The following is a 12,466-nucleotide window of genomic DNA, read 5'->3' on the forward strand; positions in this document are numbered from 1 at the left end:
CCCGGGGACGCCCCACCGCAGCCCGCCCGGGCCCAGACCGGCCACGCCCCCGCCCCCCTCCCCGCCGCCCGCCGCGCCCCCCGGCTCGCCAAGCCCCCGCCCCGGCCCGCCCCCGCCGCGGGCCTTCCACTGTCGCGGTGAGTCCCACCCCGGCCCATGAGAACGTGGTGGAACGTTCAAAGCGCGGCTCTGGTCTCCGGGACCGTGACACTTGCAAGAAGCCGCCTACAACACACACCCGGGATTCACCCGCGCGAGGCAGGAGTTCCCAGGACCGTTAGCCGTGAACGCCAGCAGTTCGCGTTCGCAGCCTCGAGCCGGCAGGACAGGGGCGGGGCGGGGCCGGGCGGGGATCCCGAGTCCAGGCAAGATCCCTGAAGAATCCTAAACACCCCTACCCCGCCCCCTCCCACCTTCCAACGGTCAACCGCCGGTCCTACGGTCGTTTATTAATGAAGGGGGGGCCTGGGAGGCGTCACCTGTGCCGAGGGGGCGGGGTCCGGACGTCGGCGAGCCCTCCCCTAACAAGTTTCCTCGACCAATGACCGGCAGCTCTAAAACCCCAGAGGAACTGGAGCTGTCCCGCCAGTCTGCACATCTGCCAATCAGACTTGGCGGATGTTAGAGAGCTGCGCATGCGCAATCACGAGACCATAGAGTTGGAGGACCGCAGAGCCTAGCGGGCCGAACCATAGAAACCGGAAAGAGAAGCGGGCGGTGAAACCGGAAGTACGTCCCAGAGCGTAGACGAAGGGGCAAGATGGCGGCAACCAAGAGGAAACGGCGTGGAGGCTTGCTGATCAAAGCGAAGAAGCCAAAAAAAGATGGAAAAGATGCCGGGAAGCCCGATATGCCGTCGGGCAAGGCAGAAGTGGAGGAAGAGGATAGATATTGTATCCCAGGCCCCGTTTGCAAGGTAGGAGAACTCAGCGACGAGGTTATACCTGCGGCTGCGGCTCAGTGGCGCTATCTTGGGCCTTCTTACTGGACCGTAGTTCTGTTATTTCCGAGTGTTCAGTGTGTTCGCCGAGCGCGGTATCGAGGTTCTTTTTGGCGACGCTAGGCAATGTTGGTCTAGTCTTGGTCCACGTGGCCGCATTTCGAGAGGTGAGCGGTGGCAACACGCAGGGAAGCGACTTAAGCCTTCGACTTTCACTTGCTTTTCCCCCCTCCCTCCAGAGCACAATGCTTTTCGTTATTTTGTACAATCGAGTATATGTCTTAGAGTAATTCTTCCATATCCTGCCATCGTAAGCCAGTTAGTCAGAGATCATGATATCCAAACTTCATGAAAAAGTCACTGCCCGTGGCACTCAGATTGACTTGTTTGCTTAGGTTTTTAACTCAAGGGAAAATGAAAAATTTAGACAAGATGGGATGTGTGTTAAGTATTTTAACAAAATTTCAACATACTGTGTGCTGTACCCAGGCAGGCTGCTCTTGGCCTGGGTCCTGAAAAGTTGGAGTTGAGCAGACTATTGATGGGCCTTATTCAAAAGAGAGAAGTTGCAGGTGGACCTTTCACCGAAACCTCCTTAAGTGAGCTGGAATACCGTGGAGACAAAGATTGCCTTAGCTATTTTTTTTTTTTTTTTTGCCAGTCTTGGGGCTTGAACTTTTTGCTCAAGGCTAGCACTCTGCCACCTTGAGCCACAGCGCCCCTTCTGGCTTTTTCTATATATGTGGTGCTGAGGAATCTAACCTAGGGCTTCATGTATAGGAAGCAAGCACTCTTGCCACTAGGCCATATCCCAGCTCCCTCAAAGATTGCCTTAGACTTATAAATTTGTGTCCTCCAAACTTAGGCTCCTTACTGGGTGATGTAAGTGACATTGTGTGGTTCAATGGCAAGGTAAGCTCTGAAGAATTAAAGAAGAGTGTAAATTGTATCCTTGCTATTAATTAAAAGTGGCACAGCCTTCTCTTTTCTCATCTACAAATTAAAAGGATGAAAATGCTTAATTGTGAAAAATAAGCTGGACCTCAGAGATTTTCAGTGGGTGGTAGTATTCCATTCTTTTTGGGATCTCAAAAAAATGATGTTGAAATGCAGGAGATACTACTTTTGTTCTAGGATAATGCAGTAAGGAATCATGGATTTTAACTATTAACAGAGCTAGATTTTACAGTAAGTACAATTTTGTTCAACGTTGACAGGAAAATAAAAAAAAAGAACTGTCCAAAGGTGTTGAAGTTGGGAAATAATAAAACCTAAAAACAAATCCAGGTTGGCTTAGGAGTTAGTTAATGTTGGGGAGTAGAGATGTAAAAAGAGAAAAAGGTGTTTTCAAATTCAACACTTACTTGAGCTGTGTCACTTTAAACTTCATTTAGAAAATCCTGGAAGATAGGAATTATACTTGGAATAGTGCCTTTAAAATGTGAATTAGGATCTATCTCTAAGGCCTGCTCAAGCAAAAAGCACAAGACTGCCTAGAAGAGTGAAGAGAAAAAGACTGCAGGTGTGGCTCAGGTAGTCGACCAATTGCTCAATGAGTTCAAACCTCAGTACTGCCAAAAAATCTAACTCTTGGAGAGGCTCGTGGTAGTGAAGGCTAGTTGACATATAGTTTTGTAAAGTTCTATGTGTGATTAAGAAAGAATTGTTGCAGGCTGGGAATATGGCCTGGTGGCAAGAGTGTTTGCTTCCTATACATGAAGCCCTGGGTTCTATTCCTCAGCACCACATATATACAAAAGGCCAGAAGTGGTGCTGTGGCTCAAGTGGCAGAGTGCTAGCCTTGAGCAAAAAGAAGCCAGGGACAGTGCTCAGGCCCTCCTGAGTCCAAGGCCCAAGACTGGCAAAAAAAAAAAAAAATGTTGCAAAGAGAAATTAAGAGCAATTTGTATTGCTTAGGTTTCAAGAGTAAGGGCAAGTGACATTAAAGCCAGGAGGACTGCAATGATGACTACATCAAAAAAAGAAAGGAAATACCAGGTTTTAAGTGAAAGGTAATATGTAGTAATATGGAGTTTGAATTTTTACTCAAGTAATTGCGTTATTAGAGCTATAATACATCTTCATGTTGTGTAGAGTTGGTAGTAGAAGCTGTTGGAGTATGAGACCACTGTGATGGGCAAAACAAATCTAAAAAGGCTTAAACAAAGAACCCTAAGGATAGTAAAGAGGAATTGGAATCTGTTGGTTTTGTTGTGGAAAAGGGTTTTACTGTATTGCCTCAAATTTCTTTCTTTTTTTTTTTTTTTTTTTTTTTGCCAGTCCTGGGCCTTGGACTCAGGGCCTGAGCACTGTCCCTGGCTTCTTCCCGCTCAAGGCTAGCACTCTGCCACCTGAGCCACAGCGCCCCTTCTGGCCGTTTTCCATATATGTGGTGCTGGGGAATCGAACCTAGGGCCTCGTGTATCTGAGGCAGGCACTCTTGCCACTAGGCTATATCCCCAGCCCTGCCTCAAATTTCTGTGCTCAGGTAAGACTCCTACCTCAGCTTCCTTAGTAAGTAGCTAGGGTTACAAGCATATGCTATCATGTCCAGGCTCTGGAAGCTTTTTAAACTATCTTTAAAAAACAAATGAGAAGCCAGGCACTGGTTACTCATGCTTATAATCTTCACTACTCAGGAGGCTGAGATTTGATATGAGGATCACAGTTTGAAGCCATTGGATCAGAAAAGTCCCCTCAAGACTCATCTCCAGTTAACCACACAAAAACTGGAAGTGGCACAGTGGCTTAAATGATAGAGCATGAGGCTCAGGACAGCTGCCAGCCCCTGAGTTGGTGGTGGGGAGATAGGTTCAGTAAAAGCTTTAACAATCATTTAATTTTTTTTTTTTTAGGGCAAGTGGAAAAATAAGGAACGGGTTCTCATCTTTTCTTCCAGAGGAATAAATTTTAGAACAAGACATTTAATGCAGGATCTGAGAATGTTGATGCCTCATTCTAAAGCAGGTACTTTTATGTTACATATTTTAAAATTTGTATTTATGCAAACTTGAGTATTTATATAATTATACTTAATTTGTTCAATCTTGTGAGACAAGAAATATATCCTTTGAAGTACCATATTCTTTTAAATTAATATTTATAATTTATGTATGGAATTCACTAGACATTTTCTTAAAATACCTAAGTAACACTTAAACATTTTCTAAAGGTCCAGGAATGCCTTCATTTCAGTACTTAAGTTGACACAAAAAGATAATTGTCCTTCTAGACAGTTCAAGCCTGCCATGTATTATTTTCTGAGCTCTTAAAAACTGTCCAGGGATAGGGTTTAAGGTACTTTAAATTAGTATCAGCCAATTTCTGAAGGCCAAGTTATTATTTTTAACAATGTTCTATCTTAAAGATATGTGAAAAAATGTCTACTCTTAAGATGAGACAATGAGGGCTGGAAATACGGCCTAGTGGTAGAGTGCTTGCCTTATCATAGAGCCGTGGGTTTGATTCCTCAGTACCACATATATAGAAAAAGTCAGAAGTAGTGCTGTGGCTCAAGTGGTAGAGTGCTAGCCTTGAGCGAAAAGAAGCCAGGGACAGTGCTCAGGCCCTGGGTTCAAGCCCCAGGACTGGCAAAAACAAAACAAAACAAGATGAGACCTTGACATTATAGGACTGTTTTGTGTTTGGATTGGAAGGTGTTTTGAGGTTTTAATCCTAGGTAATAACTTGGTGCTTCATGTTAGTGCTTCTTACACTGGGATTTGTTGTGATATCTTTAGATCTATTTTAGATCTATTATTTATACCTATTTTCTTTGAGTGGGGGGTGCTGAGGTTTGAACTTATGAGTCTCAATTCATTCCACTGGCCCCTTTTGGGGTTGTTATTTTCTCAGTAAGGTTGGCCTAGATTGAGGTTCTACTATTGGTGCTTTCTTATGTTACTGTGATGAGATGTATACCACTGTGATTAGCCATTGGTCAAGATAGAGTCTCCCAAACTTAACCAAGCAGGATGGTTCAAACTGTGATACCCTGATTTCTACCTCCCAAATAGAAGTACAGCTGAGTCACTTACCTGATTGCCTGAAACTAAATTTTTTTGTCATCTGTTAAGATATTTTCATCTATTAAAATTTTATTTTTCGTTTATTTTGTTTGTTAGAGACAAATGCCCCACTCTGTAATCCAAGCTATCCACAAGCTATCTCCTGCCTTAGCATCCTGAATGCTGGGTTTAAAGGAAAATTTCACTACATTTCACCACATCTAGCAAGGTTTTAGCTTCTCAGGTGAACTTTTTTTTTTTTTTTTTTTTGCCAGTCCTGGGCCTTGGACTCAGGGCCTGAGCACTGTCCCTGGCTTCTTTTTGCTCAAGGCTAGCACTCTGCCACTTGAGCCACAGCGCCACTTCTGGCCATTTTCTGTATATGTGGTGCTGGGGAATCGAACCCAGGGCCTCATGTATATGAGGCAGGCACTCTTGCCACTAGGCCATATCCCCAGCCCCAAGGTGAACGTTTTTTAAAGCTGAATTCCTTAAACGTATTCTCCAATTTGTAAGAATTTTCTCAATTTTGAAAGAAGTTCGTGGAATACACCTGTCTTTGTACGAGTTTTGCATCTGCAATGTAACTGTACATAAAAGATACTATGAAAGCTGGGCTATGGTGACTCACACCTGTAATGATAGCTAATCAGGAGGCTGAGATTTGAGGATGGTGACTTGAAGTCAGTGTTCTCTCTCTGTCTCTCTCATCCCCCCCTTAGGAAAAACTCATTCCTGAAATGAATATATACAGACTTTTCTGGTCATGCCCTAAACACTACAATCTGACAACAATTTACATAGCATTTACATTGTAATAGATATTTTAGGAAATCTAGAGATGTTTCAAAGTATTCAAAAGAATATATAGAGAGTATGTGCAAATAGAACAGTATTTTATATCAAGGACTTAAGATTTTTGTATGAAGGGGTCCTGTAACCAAACCTCAGATTCTAGGGACAATTACCTGAAGTCTTAGAAATGCTGCTTAACTTGCAGTTCTTGGAAGACTTTTTAATTACCACTTTCCTATGCTTTGAATGCAGAGATTGAATGTTTTCAAGTCTAATTATGAAAATAATCCATAAAGTCTAGACTGAACATTGTAGAAACACATAAAACTGTTTTATAATGTGTGTGATTTAAAGTGGCTTTGAAATCCTTTGTTTACTTGTCTTTTTTCTTTTTATAGATACTAAAATGGATCGTAAAGATAAATTATTTGTGATTAATGAGGTAATTTTAGAAACTACCGTAAATATTTTAGGAACACTAAAAGATGGATCATTTAAAAATGTTATTTAGTGATTCTAAAAGTATTTTGTTAAAAGATACACAAATGTTATCAACTCTTTGCAAACCTATCAGGGTTTTTCTTCCATAATGTCTAGTATTATATGAAATTACTAGTAGGTACTTGTAAAACCACATTTATAAAATAAAAATATAAAAACCGTTAGATGTTTATAGAAAACGTTATATAAAACATTTGCTGAGATTAAAATTGATGCCTGTGAAATCTACTCTTAAGATACTACAAACTAATAGTAGACTACAACTTTAATGTTTGTTGAAGACACTAATATTTTAAAGCACTTTTTTCAAAACAATGTTTAAAAATAATTCTCTTTCTGCTGAAAGGTTTCTTTTATTCCTTCATTTGGCACACATTTGTGCTAGCATTATTCTACATGCTGTGGGAACAATGTTCACCAACACAATGTCCCCATTGTGGTCAAACTTACAATCTAATGAGGGACATGGTCCATAAACAAGATTTGTAGTTTCATGCAAAGATAAATGAAGCAGAATATGTGTTTTCTATAACTTTCTGAAAGGATGCTGTTCCTCTATTTTAAGAAGAGACTTAGAAATATAGTGAAAGAACTTTCCAGGTAGAGAAAATGACAATTACAGATATCCAAAAGGGGCCTAAACTTCTGAATTCTGAGATGTTTATATTCACTTAGATCACCAGAAATGATAGCATAAATTAGGAAGAAATACATAGATATTATGAAATTAAAATTAGTAATATTTTTGGTTCTGTAAAGACTGTATTTTTGCAAGATTAGCAACTTTAATTATGACTGCCTTATTCTTACCACATTTGTTTTTTTATTTTGTTTGTACATGAGATTATTGTCCAAACAGGTCTCAATAATCAGAAGTGAGCCCAGGTACTTTAAATACCTGGCCAAAAAGAAGTCTGTAGAGCGTCTACCTGAGAGGAACTTTATAAAAGATTTTTGTTGTTTTGAGTGGGTGGGTTTTTTTTTTCATGTTGAATAAATGTAAATTTAGCTATTTTAGATATGTAGACAGTATAATGGTCTTTAATTCATTTTTGGGAAATGCAGTTAATTGTATTGAATTTCAGTTCTCATTTTTATTATCTACATTTTTCTGTACTTGATTTAGGTCTGTGAAATGAAAAACTGCAATAAGTGTATCTATTTTGAAGCTAAGAAAAAGCAGGATCTCTATATGTGGTAAGATAATATGTTGTTAAAAGTTTGGGTTGAACTTGTTTATGTGGGTTTGTGATAGTATGTAATAAGTTCCATTCTTATATAGAAGGGGTTGGTGAATGAAACAGCACATTTGGTTTCACAAAATATGAAGCCTTTAAAGAAAATTAAGCATGAATGTTAAAACCTATTTTGGTCTTTTTATGTCCCCCTCTGAATAGGTGGTACATATTTACCATAGTGTAGATTCTTGTATTTGAAAAGGCTTCCTTTGTCTATTTCAGGCTTTCAAATTCACCTCATGGGCCATCTGCCAAATTCCTTGTTCAGAATAGTAAGTTGATTCAACATTGTGTGTGTGTGTGTGTGTAAAAATGTAAACATTTAATAAAATAGATTGTGCCACCGTTTTCATCTGTTTTTGTTATTTTTGTAGTTCATACCCTAGCTGAACTGAAGATGACTGGCAACTGCTTGAAAGGTTCTAGGCCCCTTTTGTCCTTTGACCCTGTAAGTTTCTCACTCTGTGTTTCAGGTCTACTCTGAGTGATTGCTTTAAATAAACATAGTTGTATATACAATATTCACTTTAACCTGAAATAAAAAGTACTTTTTAAAATAAAGCATGTACTAGTTTCAAGTAGTATGTTCATTTTATTTTTATAGGCCTTTGATGAATTACCACATTATGCTTTGTTGAAAGAACTTTTAATTCAGGTAAATATTCTTTCCTAGAAAATATTTTTTAGTAGCATAAATTAATAAGAAACTAATGTACAGTTTGTTTTTTTTTAAACAGATATTTAGTACACCTCGGTATCATCCCAAAAGCCAACCATTTGTGGACCATGTTTTTACTTTCACCATTTTGGATAATAGGATATGGTTTCGGAACTTTCAGGTTAGCTTTGCTTTAATTTTTGGCTTTACTTTTATTTGAATTAGAATGTACAGGCTTTGCAGGCAGAGAAAACTATGAATAGTAGCTTCTTAAGTTTTAAGTAGCTTTATTTTCTCTCCAGAGATTTGCCAGTGGGCTCTACCTAATTCCTCCACTGTCATTCTTTTTTGGCCAGTGCTGGGGCTTGGGACTCAGGGCCTGAGCACTGTCTCTGACTTCTTTTAGCTCAAGGCTGGCATTCTGCCACTTGAGCCACAGCACCCCTTTCTAGCTTTTTCTATATCTGTGGTGCTGAGGAATCAAACCCAGGCCTTCATGTATATGAGGCAGGCACTCTACCACTAGGCCATATTCCCAGCCCCACCTCCAATGTCTTTTGATTGATAAGGAGTATAAATATTTCCTAGTAAGCCATTGTATTATTTCATTTTATAAAAAGGAAATACAAAATCTGTTAGATATTTGGGTTCCATATTTGTGCTAAGTTTTATAAAGGATGTATTTTTTTCATTCAGAAGGCTAGAATCTACACTTGGGGAATTTTTCTGAGTTGAAGATATAGTAAACATTGCACTAGAAGAAACTTAAGACCAGTTTGCAAGTATGAGATCCTAACTCAAAGCAAAATACAAAACAAAGGAGATGGGCTTGACGTTCTGTGGCTCGTGTTGTAGAGCCATTGCCTACCTAGCCTTCAAGAGTGCTAGATTTGGTCAGTCCCCAGTACTGCGGGAAAATAAAAGTAATTGCTATAGAAGGAATTCAGTTGGAACTATGAAATGAATCTTGCTTTCACTCAAAAGAGCAGATTATAGAAATCCTAAAGCAAGAATTTGGCAGAATGAGTCTGTATAGACAGAAAAATGGAAGAAAATAGCAAGAACAAAATCCCATACAGCATATGACTCTTATTGCTGTTTTGTGCTACATACCTTAAATTGTGACTTAAATACATGCACTTCTTAAGTCAGACATAACTAAATCAAAATGTTAATATTCATGAGAAGCAAAATAAGATATGAGCCAAACTGTTGTTTTTTTTTTTTTTTAAAACATTGAAAACATGCTTTTCTAGGACAACTTTCTTCAACTAGTAATAGACTTCAGAAAATTACTGATTTGGCACTTGCTGAGCTTTTACAATGTTTCTGCTTTGATTATATGCTCCATTCTTTTAGTGCATTCAAACAAAAATGAATGTATCCTTTTTATTACAGATAATAGAAGAAGATGCTGCTCTTGTAGAAATAGGACCACGTTTTGTCTTAAATCTCATAAAGATTTTCCAGGGAAGTTTTGGAGGACCAACTTTATATGAAAATCCTCACTACCAGTCACCAAATATGGTAAGTAAATTTTATTGTTTAGTAGTCTTCAATGTATTAACATTCTTAGGCCAAAATAACTGTGTGAAGTAATTGCTGTTCTATCACCTGAATTGTTTTTCCTACATGTATACCTGCCAATTCCTGCAAATTACTGGTTTTTTTCTGCATGACAGTAGATGAAGGGATACAGAATTCATAAGTGAACTTTTTCCCTTCTATAAAACATTTATTCTAAAAGCCTCCTATCTTCGTTATTCCTAGCATCGACGTATCATAAGATCCATCACAGCTGCAAAATACAAAGAGAAACAACAAGTGAAGGATGTTCAGAAACTGAAAAAGAAAGAGCCAAAGACTGTTCTTCCACCTGATCCTACTGAAGATGTTTTTGCTGTACCAGTTGAGGAAAAACCAATAGAAATACAGTGGGTAAAACCAGAGCCCAAAGTAGATTTGAAAGCAAGAAAGAAAAGGGTTTACAAAAGGCAAAGGAAAATTCAACAGAAGATGAATAGAGGGAATGCAAAATGAATCAATGGATGACTAGTTTTTCAGTTATTGTATATTTGTATTTTGTGTGTAAATAAATACTTTATTATCCAGGACCACTTTATATCTAATTAGTGTGCCATTTAAATGAAAATTTTAAATCTTAAATTCAGTGATATCTTGTCCTTTTCTAAATAAAATATCTCCAGAATTCATTAGTTATGTTTTGATTTTCTTTTCAGGGCTCATATGGAATTACAAAAGTTTAGTAAGCATAAGGTTTGGGATGCTCTTAGGATTTTGCATGTAGTAAAGTTGAAATTCAAACATTTATTGGGTCATTATTTACAAAGGCTTTAGATATTTTGAGAAAGTTATTTGTTGGTACATTATCTAGATAGATACCCTACTTAAGGACAGTCTCGTAGAAAGGAAACATCTTACTGAGATTTGACTACTGGGGTAGCCAGTTAATACCTTAGGAGAGCCAGTCTCTGATCTTTTCCTCATCTCAAAAGAGAGTATATTAGAATTCTTAGGTTTGGGGTTGAAATCAAATGAGTTAATACCAGTGTTGAAAGCATTTTGTAAGTTGTAAGCATAGATCGCTTTTTCTAAAAATAATAGTAAAAGGAAAAATATAGTTGTTAGGGAGGTTCAAAGGGATTTGTGCAGTTGAGTTTTTCCTTATGAAAGAGACTGCTTATTTTAAACACCGGAGAGTGTTGAGTTTTAAGTGCTAAAAGGTAGGTTAGTAAAGCTAGGTTGTGCATATGCTATTCTTAAGTTTTTCTTTTGGCAATGCTTGGGTTATGAAATCAGCTTCCAGCTTGTGAGGAAAGGTCTAACACTTTAGCCAAAACTATAGCCCTTTTGCCTTAAATAATTTTTAAATAGGGTCTAGTGATTTCTGGTGGAGGCTTGCCTGGACCAAGCTACCTCTGCCTCCTCTATGGGATTATTGGTGTAGGGCCCTATATCCCTGTTTGACACTCATTTCTTTGACTTCACATTAAGTCTTTCTCCTGTTTTGTCAGCAGTATGTTTACTAAACTGCACAACATTGTACTTCATACCATAATTAAGTAATCAGTATTATTTTTGGTAATTTAGGTGTTTTTGTTTTGGCTAACATAGGTACTTACATAGTATTTCTATATGTACATTTATTTTACAACGTTTGGTTTCTTAGAAATGAAGCTCAGATTAAGGGTTTCAATCATTAAGTTTTTTTTGTTGTTTTTTTGCCAGTCCCTGTCCTTGGACTCGGCCTGAGCACTGTCCTTGGCTTTTTTTTTTTTTCCCCCTCAAGGATAGCACCCTGCCACTTGAGCCACAGCACCACTTCTGGCCATTTTTCTATATATGTGGGTGCTGGGGAATCAAACCCAGGGCTTCATGTATAGGAGGCACTCTTATCACTAGGCCATACTCCCAGCCCTCATTAAGGTTTTTTTGATTGTGTGTAACAAAGCTTAACCATACCAGAGGATAGAGCATTGGTTGCCTTATACCTTTGCCAAAGGGTGACAAAATTTATTGCAAAAACTATATTCAGTGCTTTGGTTCAGCTGATCTTGTTTTTCTGATTTCTTTTTATCGAAGGTGTTTCATACTGTAATGGTATCCTAAAATATTTCCTAGTTGTTTAAATTTTATTGTTTTAAAGATATTTAGAGAAGTATGTGTCAGTCAATGGAAAACAGCTTCTGTTAGAATTTACCCAGTTGTATGTTTAATTATGCTACTTCTCTTGTTAGGCAACTAATTTTCGTCGTAAGTCAACTGAAACACTTGTGTAACTATAGTATGCCTAATTAAGGCCAAATCTAGTTTAATGTAAAAAAATATTGGGTTGATCAGGCAGTTGAATACAGACCTTGAAGAACATGAGCTTATATAGGATGTTTTTAAACAAATTTTAGGAAGAGTTTAATTGTAGGTTAAAAACAAACTGGATCAACAAGTGAGTTTTGAAGTAATGACACAATAGTTATGATTAGTGTGTCCTACAGTTTTGATAGGATTTTAAGCTTGACAGTTTTGAATTACCAGTTTCAGTGTAGAGTTCCAGTGGCTCATGCCTATAATCCTAGCTACTCAAGAGGCTGACATGTGAGGAATGCATTTCGGAACCTCCAGGGCAATAAAGTCTGTTGAGACTCTTGTCTCCAGTTAAAGCCAGAAATGGGCTGTGGCTCAAGTGGTAGAGCACTATCTGAGCGTAAGAGCTCAGGGACAGGACCCAGGTCCTGTGTTCAAGCTCCCTGATAGGCACAGACACACACAATTTCCATATAGAGATGTTTTTGTGTTCCACGTCACTTCT

General features: G+C 38.6%; 1 protein-coding gene across 1 annotated transcript; it reads left to right on the forward strand.

Moving 5' to 3' along the window:
- The first annotated feature begins 556 nt into the window (after positions 1-556).
- On the forward strand, positions 557-10,253 carry Brix1 (biogenesis of ribosomes BRX1). Its single transcript, XM_048368220.1, has 10 exons — positions 557-916; positions 3,796-3,907; positions 6,141-6,184; positions 7,370-7,440; positions 7,704-7,753; positions 7,856-7,929; positions 8,086-8,136; positions 8,219-8,320; positions 9,538-9,666; positions 9,910-10,253. Exons 1-10 carry the CDS (start codon positions 761-763, stop codon positions 10,177-10,179), a joined length of 1,059 nt encoding a protein of 352 aa, XP_048224177.1. The 5' UTR covers positions 557-760; the 3' UTR covers positions 10,180-10,253.
- Positions 10,254-12,466: the final 2,213 nt, after the last annotated feature.

The sequence above is a fragment of the Perognathus longimembris genome, chromosome 19, assembly GCF_023159225.1.
Source record: "Perognathus longimembris pacificus isolate PPM17 chromosome 19, ASM2315922v1, whole genome shotgun sequence".
NCBI lineage: Eukaryota > Metazoa > Chordata > Mammalia > Rodentia > Heteromyidae > Perognathus > Perognathus longimembris.

Coding starts and splice junctions, on each gene's coding strand:
- Brix1 (XM_048368220.1), top strand. CDS start 761: ATGGCGGCAACCAAGAGGAAACGGCGTGGAGGCTTGCTGATCAAAGCG. Junction 3,908..6,140: donor GATGCCTCATTCTAAAGCAG/GTACTTTTATGT, acceptor TTCTTTTTATAG/ATACTAAAATGGATCGTAAA. Junction 8,137..8,218: donor TGAAAGAACTTTTAATTCAG/GTAAATATTCTT, acceptor TTTTTTAAACAG/ATATTTAGTACACCTCGGTA.